The sequence below is a fragment of the Gallus gallus genome, chromosome 1 (assembly GCF_016699485.2).
Source record: "Gallus gallus isolate bGalGal1 chromosome 1, bGalGal1.mat.broiler.GRCg7b, whole genome shotgun sequence".
Taxonomy (NCBI): domain Eukaryota; kingdom Metazoa; phylum Chordata; class Aves; order Galliformes; family Phasianidae; genus Gallus; species Gallus gallus.
In genome coordinates, this window is record NC_052532.1 from 75,199,276 (window position 1) to 75,212,362 (window position 13,087).

Sequence of the window (13,087 nt, forward strand, 5' to 3'; positions counted from 1 at the left end):
CAGCAAACCTATGACAGAGAGATTTCCTGGGCCTCTCTCTCACTGCAGTATGTATTACAGGTGCTAAAAGTATTACGTATATTTTTTATTTGAAAGGTCTGTTTTCTATTACCATGCCTACAACAGAAATGGTACATCTGGTTTAAGGTCCTTGTGATGTCTGATTATTCTGCTGTCTGAGAGGGTAACCACCACTACTCAGTTTTCTGTTACCTCTTCTGCATGCAGCCATGGCACTGTAGCACAGGACTGACAGTGTGTGACCTTATGGTATTCCCAGTCTGACCTTGTCATGCGACCACCATTACTATGGTTGCTTGGCTACAAAATAAGAAAGATGAGAATCAGAACTGATATGCTGATGTTTCTTCCACTATACTGGACACACAGCCTCTGGCAGAGGGGTATGGAGTTGAGTGGAATAGGTCTTCAGGCTTACTGAAGTCAAGTCCTACTACTGCCTCTTGCCACTCCTTGGCTGGCGAAGAACTTGGCTGTCTTGCAGACTGTGAGATTTCTCTTACAGCAAATAAAATCATTAGGCTGAATTGATAAATTTTGTTTCCTTCCCTATCTTTATAGTCAGAATAAGTCTTATTTTCACAGTGCTATAAAGGACAAATGCTACGCACTGGGAACAGAACTGATACTTCCAAGGCTTGTACAGAAGATTGACTTTCAAGGCTAGTCTCTTTTCCTGTAGAAAATATTTTCTATTGTACGGTAAATCACACATGAATATGTAGTTTGACAGTAACAGAAATGCTGATACTCCTTTGGTTTCATTTAAAAAAGCTGTCAGTCATCTCTCAGAATCAGAGTCACAGAGGCTGGAAGAGATCTGGAGGTCTGACACCCCCAGCTCAAGCACACTGTTCAGGACTGTAACCAGATGGTATCTCTAAGATATCTCTGGATATCTCTAAGAAAGGGACTCCGCGACATCTCTCTGGGTAACCTGTGTCAGTGCTCAGTCACCTGCACAGTGAGAATGTGTTTCCTGATGTTTACAGGAAACTCCTGCCTTTCGGTTTGTGTTCATTGTCACTTACCCTGTCACTGGGCACCACTGAAAAGAACCTGACCCTGTCCTCTTTGCATAGTCCCTTCAGATGTACTTAGCTACACTAAGATGCCCCCAGAGCCTCCTCTTCTACAGGCTCCAGCTTTCTCAGTCTTTCCTCATAGGAGAGGCACCCCACTCCCTCCTTCATCTTTCTGGCCCTTTGTTGGACTCTCTTCAGTGTGTCTTTGTCTCCCTTGTACTGAGGCACCCAAAACTGGACACAGTACTTCAGCTCAGGCAAAACCAGTGCTGAAAAGAGGGGAAGGATCATCTCTCTTGACCCTCTGGCAATACTTTGCCTAATGCAGCCCAGGATACCAATGGCCTTCTTTGCAGCAAGTGCACATTGCTCAGCATGGTGTCCACCAGGACCCCCAGATCCTTTTCTGCCAAGCTCCTTTCCAGCCAGGCAGCCCTCAGTGTGTTTGGATTTGTTCTTGCCCAGAGACTGGGCTTCAAACTTGTCTTTGAAGAGCTTTATAAGATTCCTGTCAGCCTGTTTCTCCAGCCTGTCAAGGTCCCTCTGGATGAAAGTTTGTCTGCCGTTCTTAAGAGGAGCAACTTCAAGATATGATTGATTAAAAATAAAACAAACAAAAAACAACAACAACAAAAAAAAACCAGTTCCAAAGGATAAATAATTTTCCCTTCAGAATAAAACAGATTAGAGCAAATGATGTGTTTTGAAAGCAGTTTCCTCAATCACATAGAGCACGGAAGGAAGACTGGAGGAGTAAAGACACCAGCCATTTGGAGGATTATTAAATGAATATAGGGCCAAATACTCACCCTTATGGTGGAAATCCTGAGACTGGAAAGTTTTCCTTTTATTCATAAAACACCAGCTTCAAGGCTGTATAGCCAGGTATCATGTATTAACAAGGAAGTGGAGTAGAAAAGTAGATAAGTCATGCAGTATCTGAAGAGGGAGAAGAAGGATCTATATAAAATCTCTGCCTGCTGGTTTTGATAGTTGCTGAGTGCTTTTGAAGATCTGACACTTCATTTAACTGACTAGACAGTGTTTGAGGAGTACTAGAAAAATATCTAGCTGTCAAAAAAAAAAAAAAAAAAAAAAGGAAAAAAAAAAGAAAAAGATGTCCAGGAGTTGTTTTGAATAATCTAGTTCTTCTTTTCTATGTAGAACACTAGTTTACTCTAAAAAGTTTCATTAGTTTAAAGTCTATTACCTGGAAATAGAGAAGTAGGCCAGCCCAAACACACCCTCAATAACCACTAGATCTGCATGACGTACCAGAGAAAAACTGTGTGAAAGGATTGCAGAAACTTTCAAATTCTTTTTTGCAGAATTTCTTTCTTATTTCTCCCTCAAGAATTCAAAGTAATTAGTGAGAAAATTTCCGTAGCCCAAGACTAAGGGTAATTTTGGAAAATTCTAAAATAACTTCCATGAATTTTCATGTTTTGAAGGCTGTAAGACCCTCAGATCTTGATAAATGTCCCTAAACAATAGGGAAAATGCCCTGTTTCCACTTACGTTGCCATTTGAATCTCATAAACAAAAGCGTGAAATAAAAATCTACTTTTTACAAGAGGAGTTGATGTTACTGAAAATATTTAGCATCATTTTGGACGTAGTGAAAGATCCTGAATTATAGAATAAATGTGAGCTGAAAAAAAAGGCTTGTGAATGATTAAATGATCAAAAGATTTTGCGAAGTACATTGTAGAGGTTCAGTATCAAGCTGTGTGGCATGTGTGTGTAACATTCTCTCACATTCCGAAATGTTTTGTACAACACCTTTGTCTCCTACGTGGCATATTCTTACTGTCATTTGACATATCAGCATGTTACATACCTTTGGCTTCTCTGGGTTTTATTGCATATACATAAACTATATCATGTCCGAGGGCTGCTCTGAAAGTAATGCCTCCTATTTTATGATGTTGGTCAACCATATCAGAAGCAAATATTGGTGCTATGTCAGTAGCAGTTGAATCTTCCTGCCAATATTTTGTTAAATTCTATTGCTATGTGAAACAGATGGCAGCAGAGGGACAGTCTAACATAGTAGCACCTGACTTGGAAGCGTATATAAGCAAAGCTGTGCAACTGAATTCCTTCATGTGGGTAGAATTGTGTTCACTGACATTCATCAATGCTTGCTGAACATTTATGGAGACCAAATGGTGGATGTGAACACAGTGAGGTGGTGGTGTTTAAGCAGCGGCAGTAAGTTACCTCCACTGGTGCAGATTTTTATGAGTGCAGCATGCAGGCTCTTGTTCATCAGTGGTGAAAATACTTAGCTAATCATGGTGAATGTATTGAAAAATACCATTTTGTAGCTGAGAATTTTCTCTAGCAAATAATTTTATTGTGTTTTCTGTATCTATTGTAGTTTCTATGGAAATAAATAGGAGGCATTTCTTTCTGTGCAACCTCTGTATTTTATATGCCACCCAAGACAATTCCTCATCACCTCATGTAGCCCAGGCAAGTCAAAAGGTTGGGCACTCGTGCACTACTTGTGATGACAGGTCAGTATTCCAGCGGTCAGCTGAGGATATACTCTAACTGAAGTACTTAAAAATAAACTGTAGGGGACAAGAATTCAACTTTTATTACAATTTCTCACTGATGTAGCATCTGAAAATCAGTCCCTGATTTTCCATCACCAACAGACTTACTGAGTGTGCACTCAGTCATGTCTTCTGTATCATTAAAGATGTTAAACAATACTGTACCCAATATTGACCTTGGGGACTTCGTTTTTTTTTCTGGTCTCTGACTAGAGTTTATGACGCTGACCCATACCTTCTGGGCCTTGCCATTCAGACAGTTTTGAAAGTAACCCACTGTCTTCCCATCCAGTCCATACATTGGCATTAGGTATACTCAATGCTCAGTAGTACCCCTTACTCTACAGTAGATAGCTCTTGTGCAAGTGCCTGTGATATATCTGGTGGCTTTCTTGCCTAAGAGGGTAACACAATGGAAAATTATGTGAACATTAAATTTACATTTTGTGCTTATAAATAGATGTGGAGAACAGATTTAGGAGAAAAGTGTAAGACCATATTAAATTAAAATGCAGTGCAGATCATCTACAGATGAAATCTTTGTATTCAGCAGAAAATTTTAGAAAGTTAACTATAAAGATTCAGTGATGTGTACACTGGTGCATAAAAGCATTAGATTATAAAAGTAAATAAGTAAAAGTATCAGGATTAAATTTGGAAGACATCTTGACAGAACTTGATAAGACAAAAATGAAAATATCATTTGGCAACAATTATATTCTTTACGAGAGTGAACTCAATGAGATGCTGGAGTCAAAAAAGTTAGAAATAGAAAAGAAGGCACTTCTGGATCTTCTGGTACAAAAGGTGTTACACGAACATAAACTACTTGTATTCCTTTTTGCCAGACAAACCAAAGAAACCATCAGAAGTCAACACACTTAAGTCTCCAAAGGAACTAGGGAAAAAGTATGGGTTGTTTTTATATATATAGAAGTAAACTAAACTAGGCTAATTGATGCTATTCATAGAGAGTACAAGAGAACGATGTTTTGCATTATAGAATATAGGGCAATTTAAAAAAAAAATGCCTAGGAGAGGCTGAATCAAATCTGGTCCCCACTGGTAAACTACTGAATTTGAAAATCAGAAGAAAGTAGAAAAGGGGGTTTAAGTGGGACTGTCTTTCTCAGTACCTGAAGTTGTTGACCCATTATTTGCAGATCACTTAGTGAACATGCAAAGCTGTAATATCTTCTTCCATCTTTCTCAGTTTTCATAATTTTGTTTCATGATAAGGATGAAAGATGGAGATGTACTCATAGACTTGACTACGATCTTTTCATTTAAATTGTTTGTGAAACTTTCTGTCTTTTGTTTTAGGGACTGCAGCTGTCAGATCTGAGTCAAGGTAGTGTGACAATTCTGGCTCTTTTGAAGGTTTTCTGTTGAAGGTGTAATACCAAAAAATGCGGTAGTCCAGAGTGTGTTGGTACCACACAACTCTCTAAAATAGTAAAATAGATTAAGAGGTAACTGTGGTTCTTTAACAACTAACAGCATGTTTAACTAAATAACATGCTTCTCTCTCACCTCCCCTGCCTCAGAAAGAGTGGGTGACAAAATACAATGAAAAGAAGAAAAAAATCATGTTTTGAGAAAAGGAGTAGTGAAAAGAAGAGAAAAGAAGAGAAAGGAAAAGAAAAGAAAAGAAAAGAAAAGAAAAGAAAAGAAAAGAAAAGAAGAGAAGAGAAGAGAAGAGAAGAGAAGAGAAGAGAAGAGAAGAGAAGAGAAGAGAAGAGAAGAGAAGAGAAGAGAAGAGAAGAGAAGAGAAGAGAAGAGAAGAGAAGAGAAGAGAAGAGAAGAGAAGAGAAGAGAAGAGAAGAGAAGAGAAGAGAAGAGAAAAGAAAAGAAAAGAAAAGAAAAGGAGTGCTGTAGAAGCAAAAGGAGAAAAACTACTATTTCCCATCAGCAATTGATGTTCAGCCATGTCTTGTGAAAGAGAGCCTCAGTATTTGTAGTGGTTGGTCAGAAAGGTAAACACTTTCACAACGAGAATCTTCCCTTCTCCTTCTTCCCTTCTTCTTTTTGATGAGGATGATGTCATACAGTATACAATATCTCTTTAGTTTTAGGTCAGCTGTACCGACTAAGTCCTCTCCCTGCCTCTTGCCTATCTCTCGACTTTGGTGGGTGGGAATTTAGACAGACAGTCTTGACGCTGCTCAGCAATAGCCAAAACATTGGTACTGTATCGAAGCTATTCTAGATAAAAGCGGAAAGCACAGCAATATATGGGCAGATGTGGGGAAAGTTAACTCCGTCCCAGTCACATTCAGTATAATAATATTGTTATATATTATATAAATATATATATAACTATATATAACAATAATATATATGATAAACACAGCTCCTAACACTGCTTTCAGAACATGCTGATAGATTTTCAGAGAATGATAGGAACTTTCAGATATTGTGAACTTTCTCAGGCCTGCCTCATTTATAGAGCCAGATAGATCACCTTACAATTAAGAATCTATTATGAATCCTGTCTTTCATGTCAGCAACACAGGGTTAAAAATCCTTTGACTACAAACCTTTCATTGTGGGGGAAATATTTAGTTAAGATAACTTGCCTCTCACGAGTCTGTGGTAATTTGCTAGAAAACTGTGACACTAAGGGGCTCTTAACTGTTGCGTATTAATGTTAATCAGAGCATGTTTGGAGTCACTCCCTTCAGCCAACACCAGTATTTTCCAGTGACTTCGCACTGATGAAGGTTATCTGCAGAGGGACAACAAAGAAAAAGCCATTAAGGAAAATTTTCAAGACAGAGTAAATAAGAGCTCAGAATAGAAAGCAGCCATTTTCTTAGATTTCTCTTACGATAACCCAGGTGTCTTTGGTGTTACTGTCTCTTAGCTAGTTACAATATCACTACACTGGGCATTGAAATAAATATTCTCTTTTAATGATGCCTCTTAACAAACAACACTCTGTATTCCCTTAGGTTTGCCCTGTCCCATCCCAGACTCCTCAGCCTACTGTTGTTCCAAAGCCAGTTCAGTCTGTCATACATGTCCCATTGCAACCAGGCTGCCCAGGACGAGGCAAAATGGCAAAGTTTCTCAGTCCAGAAGAGATGACATCCAGGGATTATTACTTTGATTCCTATGCTCATTTCGGAATTCATGAGGTAATATTTATTTTTTATCTCAGTAATTATTTTAGAAAAACAATGAAAATAAAAGTTTTCTGTGATTTATCATTTATTCCTTCCCACTTCCTAATAATTATTATTCCTCAGCTTTTCTTGAAAACAGTGAATGAACTGGTCAGGTGCCACTTCTCCAGAGATACATACTCAACCCTCTGTCCCACTTGAATCCTTTGACAAGTTCTCCACAGAGCTTTTATTAGCTATTTGTACAGTGGTGATCTTATCTGAGCACATCAGTTCAGTACATTTATGAGGACTGGAAACTAACCTAATCACAGATGGAGACTAGCTCATTGTTAAGTTAGGCCTTTTGTTCTCTTGAATATTTGATTACAGATAATAGCAGAAAAGTTACTCAGCTGACATGGGAAGCCAAGTAATTTTTTTACTCCTGACATTATTTGAATGTGCAGGTTGCATTACTAGGAACATATAGCCCAGTAGCATCTAGAAAATTCACAAGTTTACAAGCAAAAAGCTGTCTGTGAATCAAGTCTAAAGAAATCTCTAAGATAATTACATGACTCAAGAGGAGGGAACCTTAAAGACTAGCCTGTAAAAAGCTACAATATGGGATGGCATTTTTCACAATCATATAACTATTTCCACTACTGTAGTAATTAAAGAACAAGAGGCAACAGTCACAAACATAGTTGGAAATAATCATCACTGTGAGGTTAGTCAAATGTTGACTATGGAGTGTCCATCCCGAAGCATTTTCAAAAAGTGATTGAATGAGGCTCTGAGAAATCTGTTCTAGTTTAAAGTAGTTGGAATCTAGTTAGAATTATTCTCTTCTGTTCAAGGAGAAACCTCAGAAAGTTGAAGTTCTAGGTTGTTCACAACATAGGAAAAAGTCTGTATTTCTTTATTGCTTCTGTCTACACCCAAATCATTGCTGTGATCAGATTAAGTTCTGTTTGCCATTTGTAAGAGTGATATAATATTTACAGAAATAAAATTGGATGAAGGGCATCATGCTTATTCTTAATAATTCACTCCTAAGTTGCTTGCCTTTTAAAATAGCTTTGATGCATGCACTCCAAAGTACTTGAAAAATCCTTCAGGTTGCTAATAATTCTTAAATTACAATAAGGAAATTAATAAGGAAATTAATTCAGTAGCAACGTTGAATATATATAAGCACTTAAATAATGACATTATGCTTTTTCCACCACAGGAAATGTTAAAGGATGAAGTGCGTACATTAACTTATAGAAACTCAATGTATCACAACAAACATGTTTTTAAAGACAAGATTGTCCTTGATGTTGGAAGTGGCACAGGAATCCTCTCCATGTTTGCTGCGAAGGCAGGAGCCAAGAAGGTATATGGGGTAAGAAGACTTTCCCTCATATTCATAGTTCGTTTGCAAATTGTGCCTGAGAGGGAAACAAGAAAAATGGATTTACATTGATTTCTATTTCTTGCTTGTCTTGGTTTGTAATTCTCCCTTTCAAGCTTTGAGTTACAGAGTCTTCAGTGGAGGTCTGAAGCTTTCTATGACCTACACTAGTATATGCTTTTAAAATCGAGAAATAGTGCTTGCTATTTTTGTGTGTGTTGGGGGAAGGAAGGGAAGGTGAATCTTTAGTCATGTGGTACATACCCATATTTCCAAGACAATTCACTGCCGGATAATTTGACCAGTAAAAGAAAAAATTACTTTTCACAGGTTTCTTGTTTCCTTTGAATTTCTTTAGAGTTCAGACATTTATAAAGCTCACTGAAGTGTCAGCTCACCCATGGACTGTTCAGCACTAGAGCTGAGAAGCCAGGAAAACTTAGCACTCAAAGGAACTCAGTTTTAATATTCTTGTCACATGAGCTACATCACCACAAACTTGTCACCTATCAAGCTACAGAGTTGCATTTGTGCCGTAAAAGCAGACATTTCAGAGACACGGAAGTGGAAATCACATTCAAATTCAAATTGTGGTCCTTTTAGCTAAGATTTCCACTGGAAACTGAGAGTGTTCCTATTAAAAAGAAAATGTTTGACAGGAGTTATTACACGGAACTGAGTTGTTACCATTCCTTCTCTAAAGTTAGATTTGATTTTTCAAATAGTGTGTTATGGGCGCTGTTGACAAATGCAGAGCATTTGTTTTCTGGCTACAGTGATACTGAAATTATTATTTTTCTCCCCCTTTCCCCTCTTCAGGTTCAAATTCATCCATAGTCCTATCTGTTTCTTCTTGTTCCCTCTAAGTCACGTTGGATGTTTTTCTTTGCTACTCAGCCAACTGCTAAAATCATCTCAGAGTCTCCAGGATGTGTAAATCATAGAATCACAGATTCAGAAACATTTAATTTACAGGTCCTCTGAAAGTCTCTTATCCAACCTCCTGCTCAAAGCAGAGTTAAATATAAAGCTATATCAGGTTGCTCAAGTCCTTGTACAGCCCAGTTTTGTCCATTTAAGTATGGAGACTCTAAATTCTCTCTCAGGACTTATTCTATTGCTACAGTTAGGGTAAATTTCCCTTGCCACAGATCATTTGCTGCCTTTTGTCCTGCCAATGTTCAGTTCTGAAAAATATTTGACATTTTTTTCTCTGCAAGCCCTTTTTAGATAGTTGAAGAAGCTTTTGGATGACCCCCTCAGGTTTGCCTTCTATAGAAGAAACAGAACTTGTCTTCTCAGTTGTTCTTTCTTCAAGTACTCTAAAACCCTAACCATCATGTGAAGATAACACAGTAGATCCCAACTGGGGAGCTGATAGGAGATGTATTGAAGATATGATTGGTAGGACTGTTTATGCTTGTCAGTGGGAAGTGGATGGAAAAATGTATTCAATTCTCTCTCGAAACCTTGTCTTATCCATTGCATTTAGCCATATAGAAATCAGATCAATTTCAAATCAATTCTATTAAACATTCACACGAACAACATAGTATAGTTAATGAGTTAAACTGACACGTGCTATCAAGGCACATGGTAGATATTATCTGATTTAGATTAAAAAAAGCAGTGGTGAGGATCCAGCCCAGGGAAGAAAAGAAATATGGGGATATTTCTTTTATATGTTATGTATTATATTAATAATATTTACAATCACAGTAGTGACTGTATCAAAAAAATATCTGATAAGAGGAGATACAGCATTAAACTGATGTCTGAGAAGCATAATGAAAGTAGGAGTGAATATACACACAATGAACTAAACACAGCTGTAGAAACTAAGGCTTTATTTATTGGAACATACAGCTTTCACAAAATCCAAGAGCTTTATAAAATCCGACAAATTCAAGCTGATTACTAAGTTGAAAGAGAACAGGGTAGAAATCTGGCAAAGAATTTATTTTCCTATTTCTTCACCTACAGAATTAAGTATATTCTTGTTCTGTGTTTTGTTTTTTGTTTGTTTGTTTTTTTGTTGTTTTTATTTTTAATAAAAATGTGCAGCAGTGTAAAGTGCAAGCCAAAATACAGATGAATAGCTTTGGCCACCCTAAGTTTATTTTCTGAACTGTATTTTCTTTCCTGGAAAATCTGAGATATGTTTTTCAAGTTTGTTTTTGTTTAAATTTTTTTATTTTGCTTCTCTGGTAATCATACTATTTTTTTGAAACTTGTAGTCACTCATAAAATAGAATTTTTGATTGTATTGACTTTTTTCTCTAGAAAGTTTGGAAAGCCAACCCCTCCCCCCCTTTTTTTTTCTTAAGAATCATCCAAAACAAGTCAAAAAATGAAATTGGAAATGCCAGACAGGAACGCAGACAGAAAAACTGAATAAATAATAATGGCTGTAGGTATGGACAAGGCTTTTAATCTATACATCGTAAGGCTACGTAGAAGGAAAGTGACTGATCCTCCGAGGGTGTCTGGTCAAAGACCTTTTCCTATACAACAAGGGATAAAAAGAAAAAGAAGCAGTGGTAGAGACCAAGTCTGATCACAAACAAACCTGGGCAGTAGGTTTGACTCATAACACCTGATTCATAGGGAAAGTAGTATTGTGCACTGACACAGACTTAAATCCCCGCAACTGGAAGAAGGCAAACTGGTTTCCAACCCTGAGGTGACAGACTGGAATGACAAGTGATACTGGACTTATCAGTAACTTTTACCCTTGGCTGAAGGGTAGGATTGAATATACCCAGCACCTGGGCCTATTTAACAGCTAGTTTTGCTTGCCTGAAGGACTTGTTCCATTCTCCCCCAGTCCCATATTTGGCCTTTCTTTGAGAGTCAGCATAAAGTCCTCAGCAGCTGTGCTAAGTGAGGTATAAAGGAATGACAGTATCCCAATACACTCAAAAACTCTAGCAGCTGCTTTTGGTGTTATAGGGACTGGGAACACCTGAACCTTGTCTATTATTGCATTGGGTTGTGCTTTGATCCTTCCTGATCAAACTACATCCAGGAAGTTCACCAATAGGCCTGGTCCTTGCACCTTCTGTGGGTTTATAGCCCACCTTTCGTCTTCTAGATAGTCAATGAATCTACTGCCTTTCATAATGCCTCCAGTGAGTCAGATGTCAGCATGAGACCATGAATATAGTGGTACAGTTTGATGTTATTAGGATTATTCCAATCTGCTAGGTCATGAGCCACTAAGTTATGACAATATGTAGGTGAATGCACATGACCTGAAAGGTCCACTGCCTGCCTCCCCACATGAATGCAAACTGATCTTACAATTCTTCATGGATGGAATACTGAAGAATGCATTAGCCAAATCTAGGACACAATGATAGGTTTCTATCTTCCTACTCAGTGTGTTCATCAGAGATGCAGTATTGGGTATGGCTGCATGAACAAGTGGCGTGACCTTATTCAATTCTCTGTAACCCACTGTCATTCTCTACATGCTGTCTGACTTCCATGCTGGCCATATAGGAGAATTACACAGGCTATGTGCATGTCTTATGATTCCCACTTTCTCTAGATCCTGCACCATTCTTGAATTTCCTCTTGCCCTCCCAGGAGTCTAATCAGTTTTGTATTAGTAATCCAGCACAGCTCTGGCAGGCAGATAGGCTCATGTTTCACATAGCCTCCTAATATTGCCTGTACCACTCAGATACTAATACATCTCTCTCTCAGTCTGAACTCTCCCACAGTCATCTGGAGAGTCAGACCGCATAATATGTGTATGCCCATTTTTTTTTTCTGGGACTGGAACAATAGATACCTTATACTCCCAGGATGGGAGACACCCAACTCATAACTTCAACCATGTCTGGGTTACAGAGATGGTCTGCCCCTGAACCCACCAATCATTACCCTAGCTCCCTGAAATTCAGTCAGATCACCATAAATGAGGTTTCTGTGCCTGTGTCCACTAATGCCATCACTCTTTGTATATTTTGCTGGGACCAAGAGGTAGTCAGTTCTACAAAGGGCATCTGGTCCTGACTGGGAGCCCTAGTTGCAGGGGGGCTGACATCCCCCCCCCCACCATGCAAGTAGTTGTACAATCACCAATTCTGTTTTCTCATGTGGCTTGGGCATAGTGGCCCAAGCCACCAGGGGATTTAGTATAGACACAAGTGTGCCATACTGGTGTGGAGGTGCTTCTTGTAAGATAAGATCTCTCATCCCTATTGAAAGGGAGGTCTGGACTTTCAAACATGTCCTCATGGGTTGCCAAATTCATACTTAATACTCTAATGTAAGTTTGGAGTTCTTCCACTGAAGTCTATAGACTGTATTTATAGGGATAAAACTTATATTTGGCCACGAGATTCTACACGTTAACCACTGGATTAATGATTTTCCTAATTGTGCTGGACCATAGCATAAATCCTTTGCCTGAGGGCAGGGTGAGTAGTGATGGACACCAGCTTTGAAATTTCTGGCCCATTCACTACATCACTCTCCACCCTCATATCCCACAGCCTGAGCAGCCATGCTGGCACACTCATTTGGTTTTTGTCTAAAATGTTCTAGCAGATCCATTCAGCTCAGCAGCCATGTACAGGTATGCCATCATATTTAAGGTGGTGTGGGCAGGGAGATGTTCCTCAGGTAGAAACCCCACCAGTCTATCCTGGACTTTCTTTGTTTTTTGGGTTATGATTGGTCTTATCTCTAGAAGACCTGGGAACCCCCAATCCTCTAGTTGAGCTTTTGTCTCACTAGTTTTCCTTTTGGATTCAACCAGGTTCCAAGGAGCCTGTTGATCTGGCTCCTTTACCTCCTCTAATGATAAGGGCCTTACTTTTAGAGGGGAAATGCCAGTTGAAGATGGAGCAGTTCCCCCTGTCAGAAGTGTAGTTTTGTTTTCCAGTTGTTTGATACTAGCTTTTAAAAAGATTGTTTTCCTCCTTTAGTACTTCCACGGAGGAATGATATGTGTTA

At 38.6% G+C, this 13,087-nt stretch overlaps 1 protein-coding gene across 5 annotated transcripts in view; it reads left to right on the forward strand.

The window, feature by feature from the left end:
• Positions 1–13,087, forward strand: part of PRMT1 (protein arginine methyltransferase 1) — a 52,251-nt gene that overhangs the window by 19,244 nt on the left and 19,920 nt on the right. For 4 of the 5 annotated variants that reach the window (XM_040661113.2, XM_004938079.5, XM_046909667.1 and 1 more), the window contains 2 exons: positions 6,565–6,750; positions 7,955–8,110. In XM_040661113.2, the coding sequence (XP_040517047.1) occupies positions 6,565–6,750; positions 7,955–8,110 (342 nt within the window). Of the gene's footprint in view, positions 1–5,157; positions 5,587–6,564; positions 6,751–7,954; positions 8,111–13,087 lie in introns of all 5 variants that reach the window. The other variant, XM_004938080.5, reaches the window with a different exon arrangement.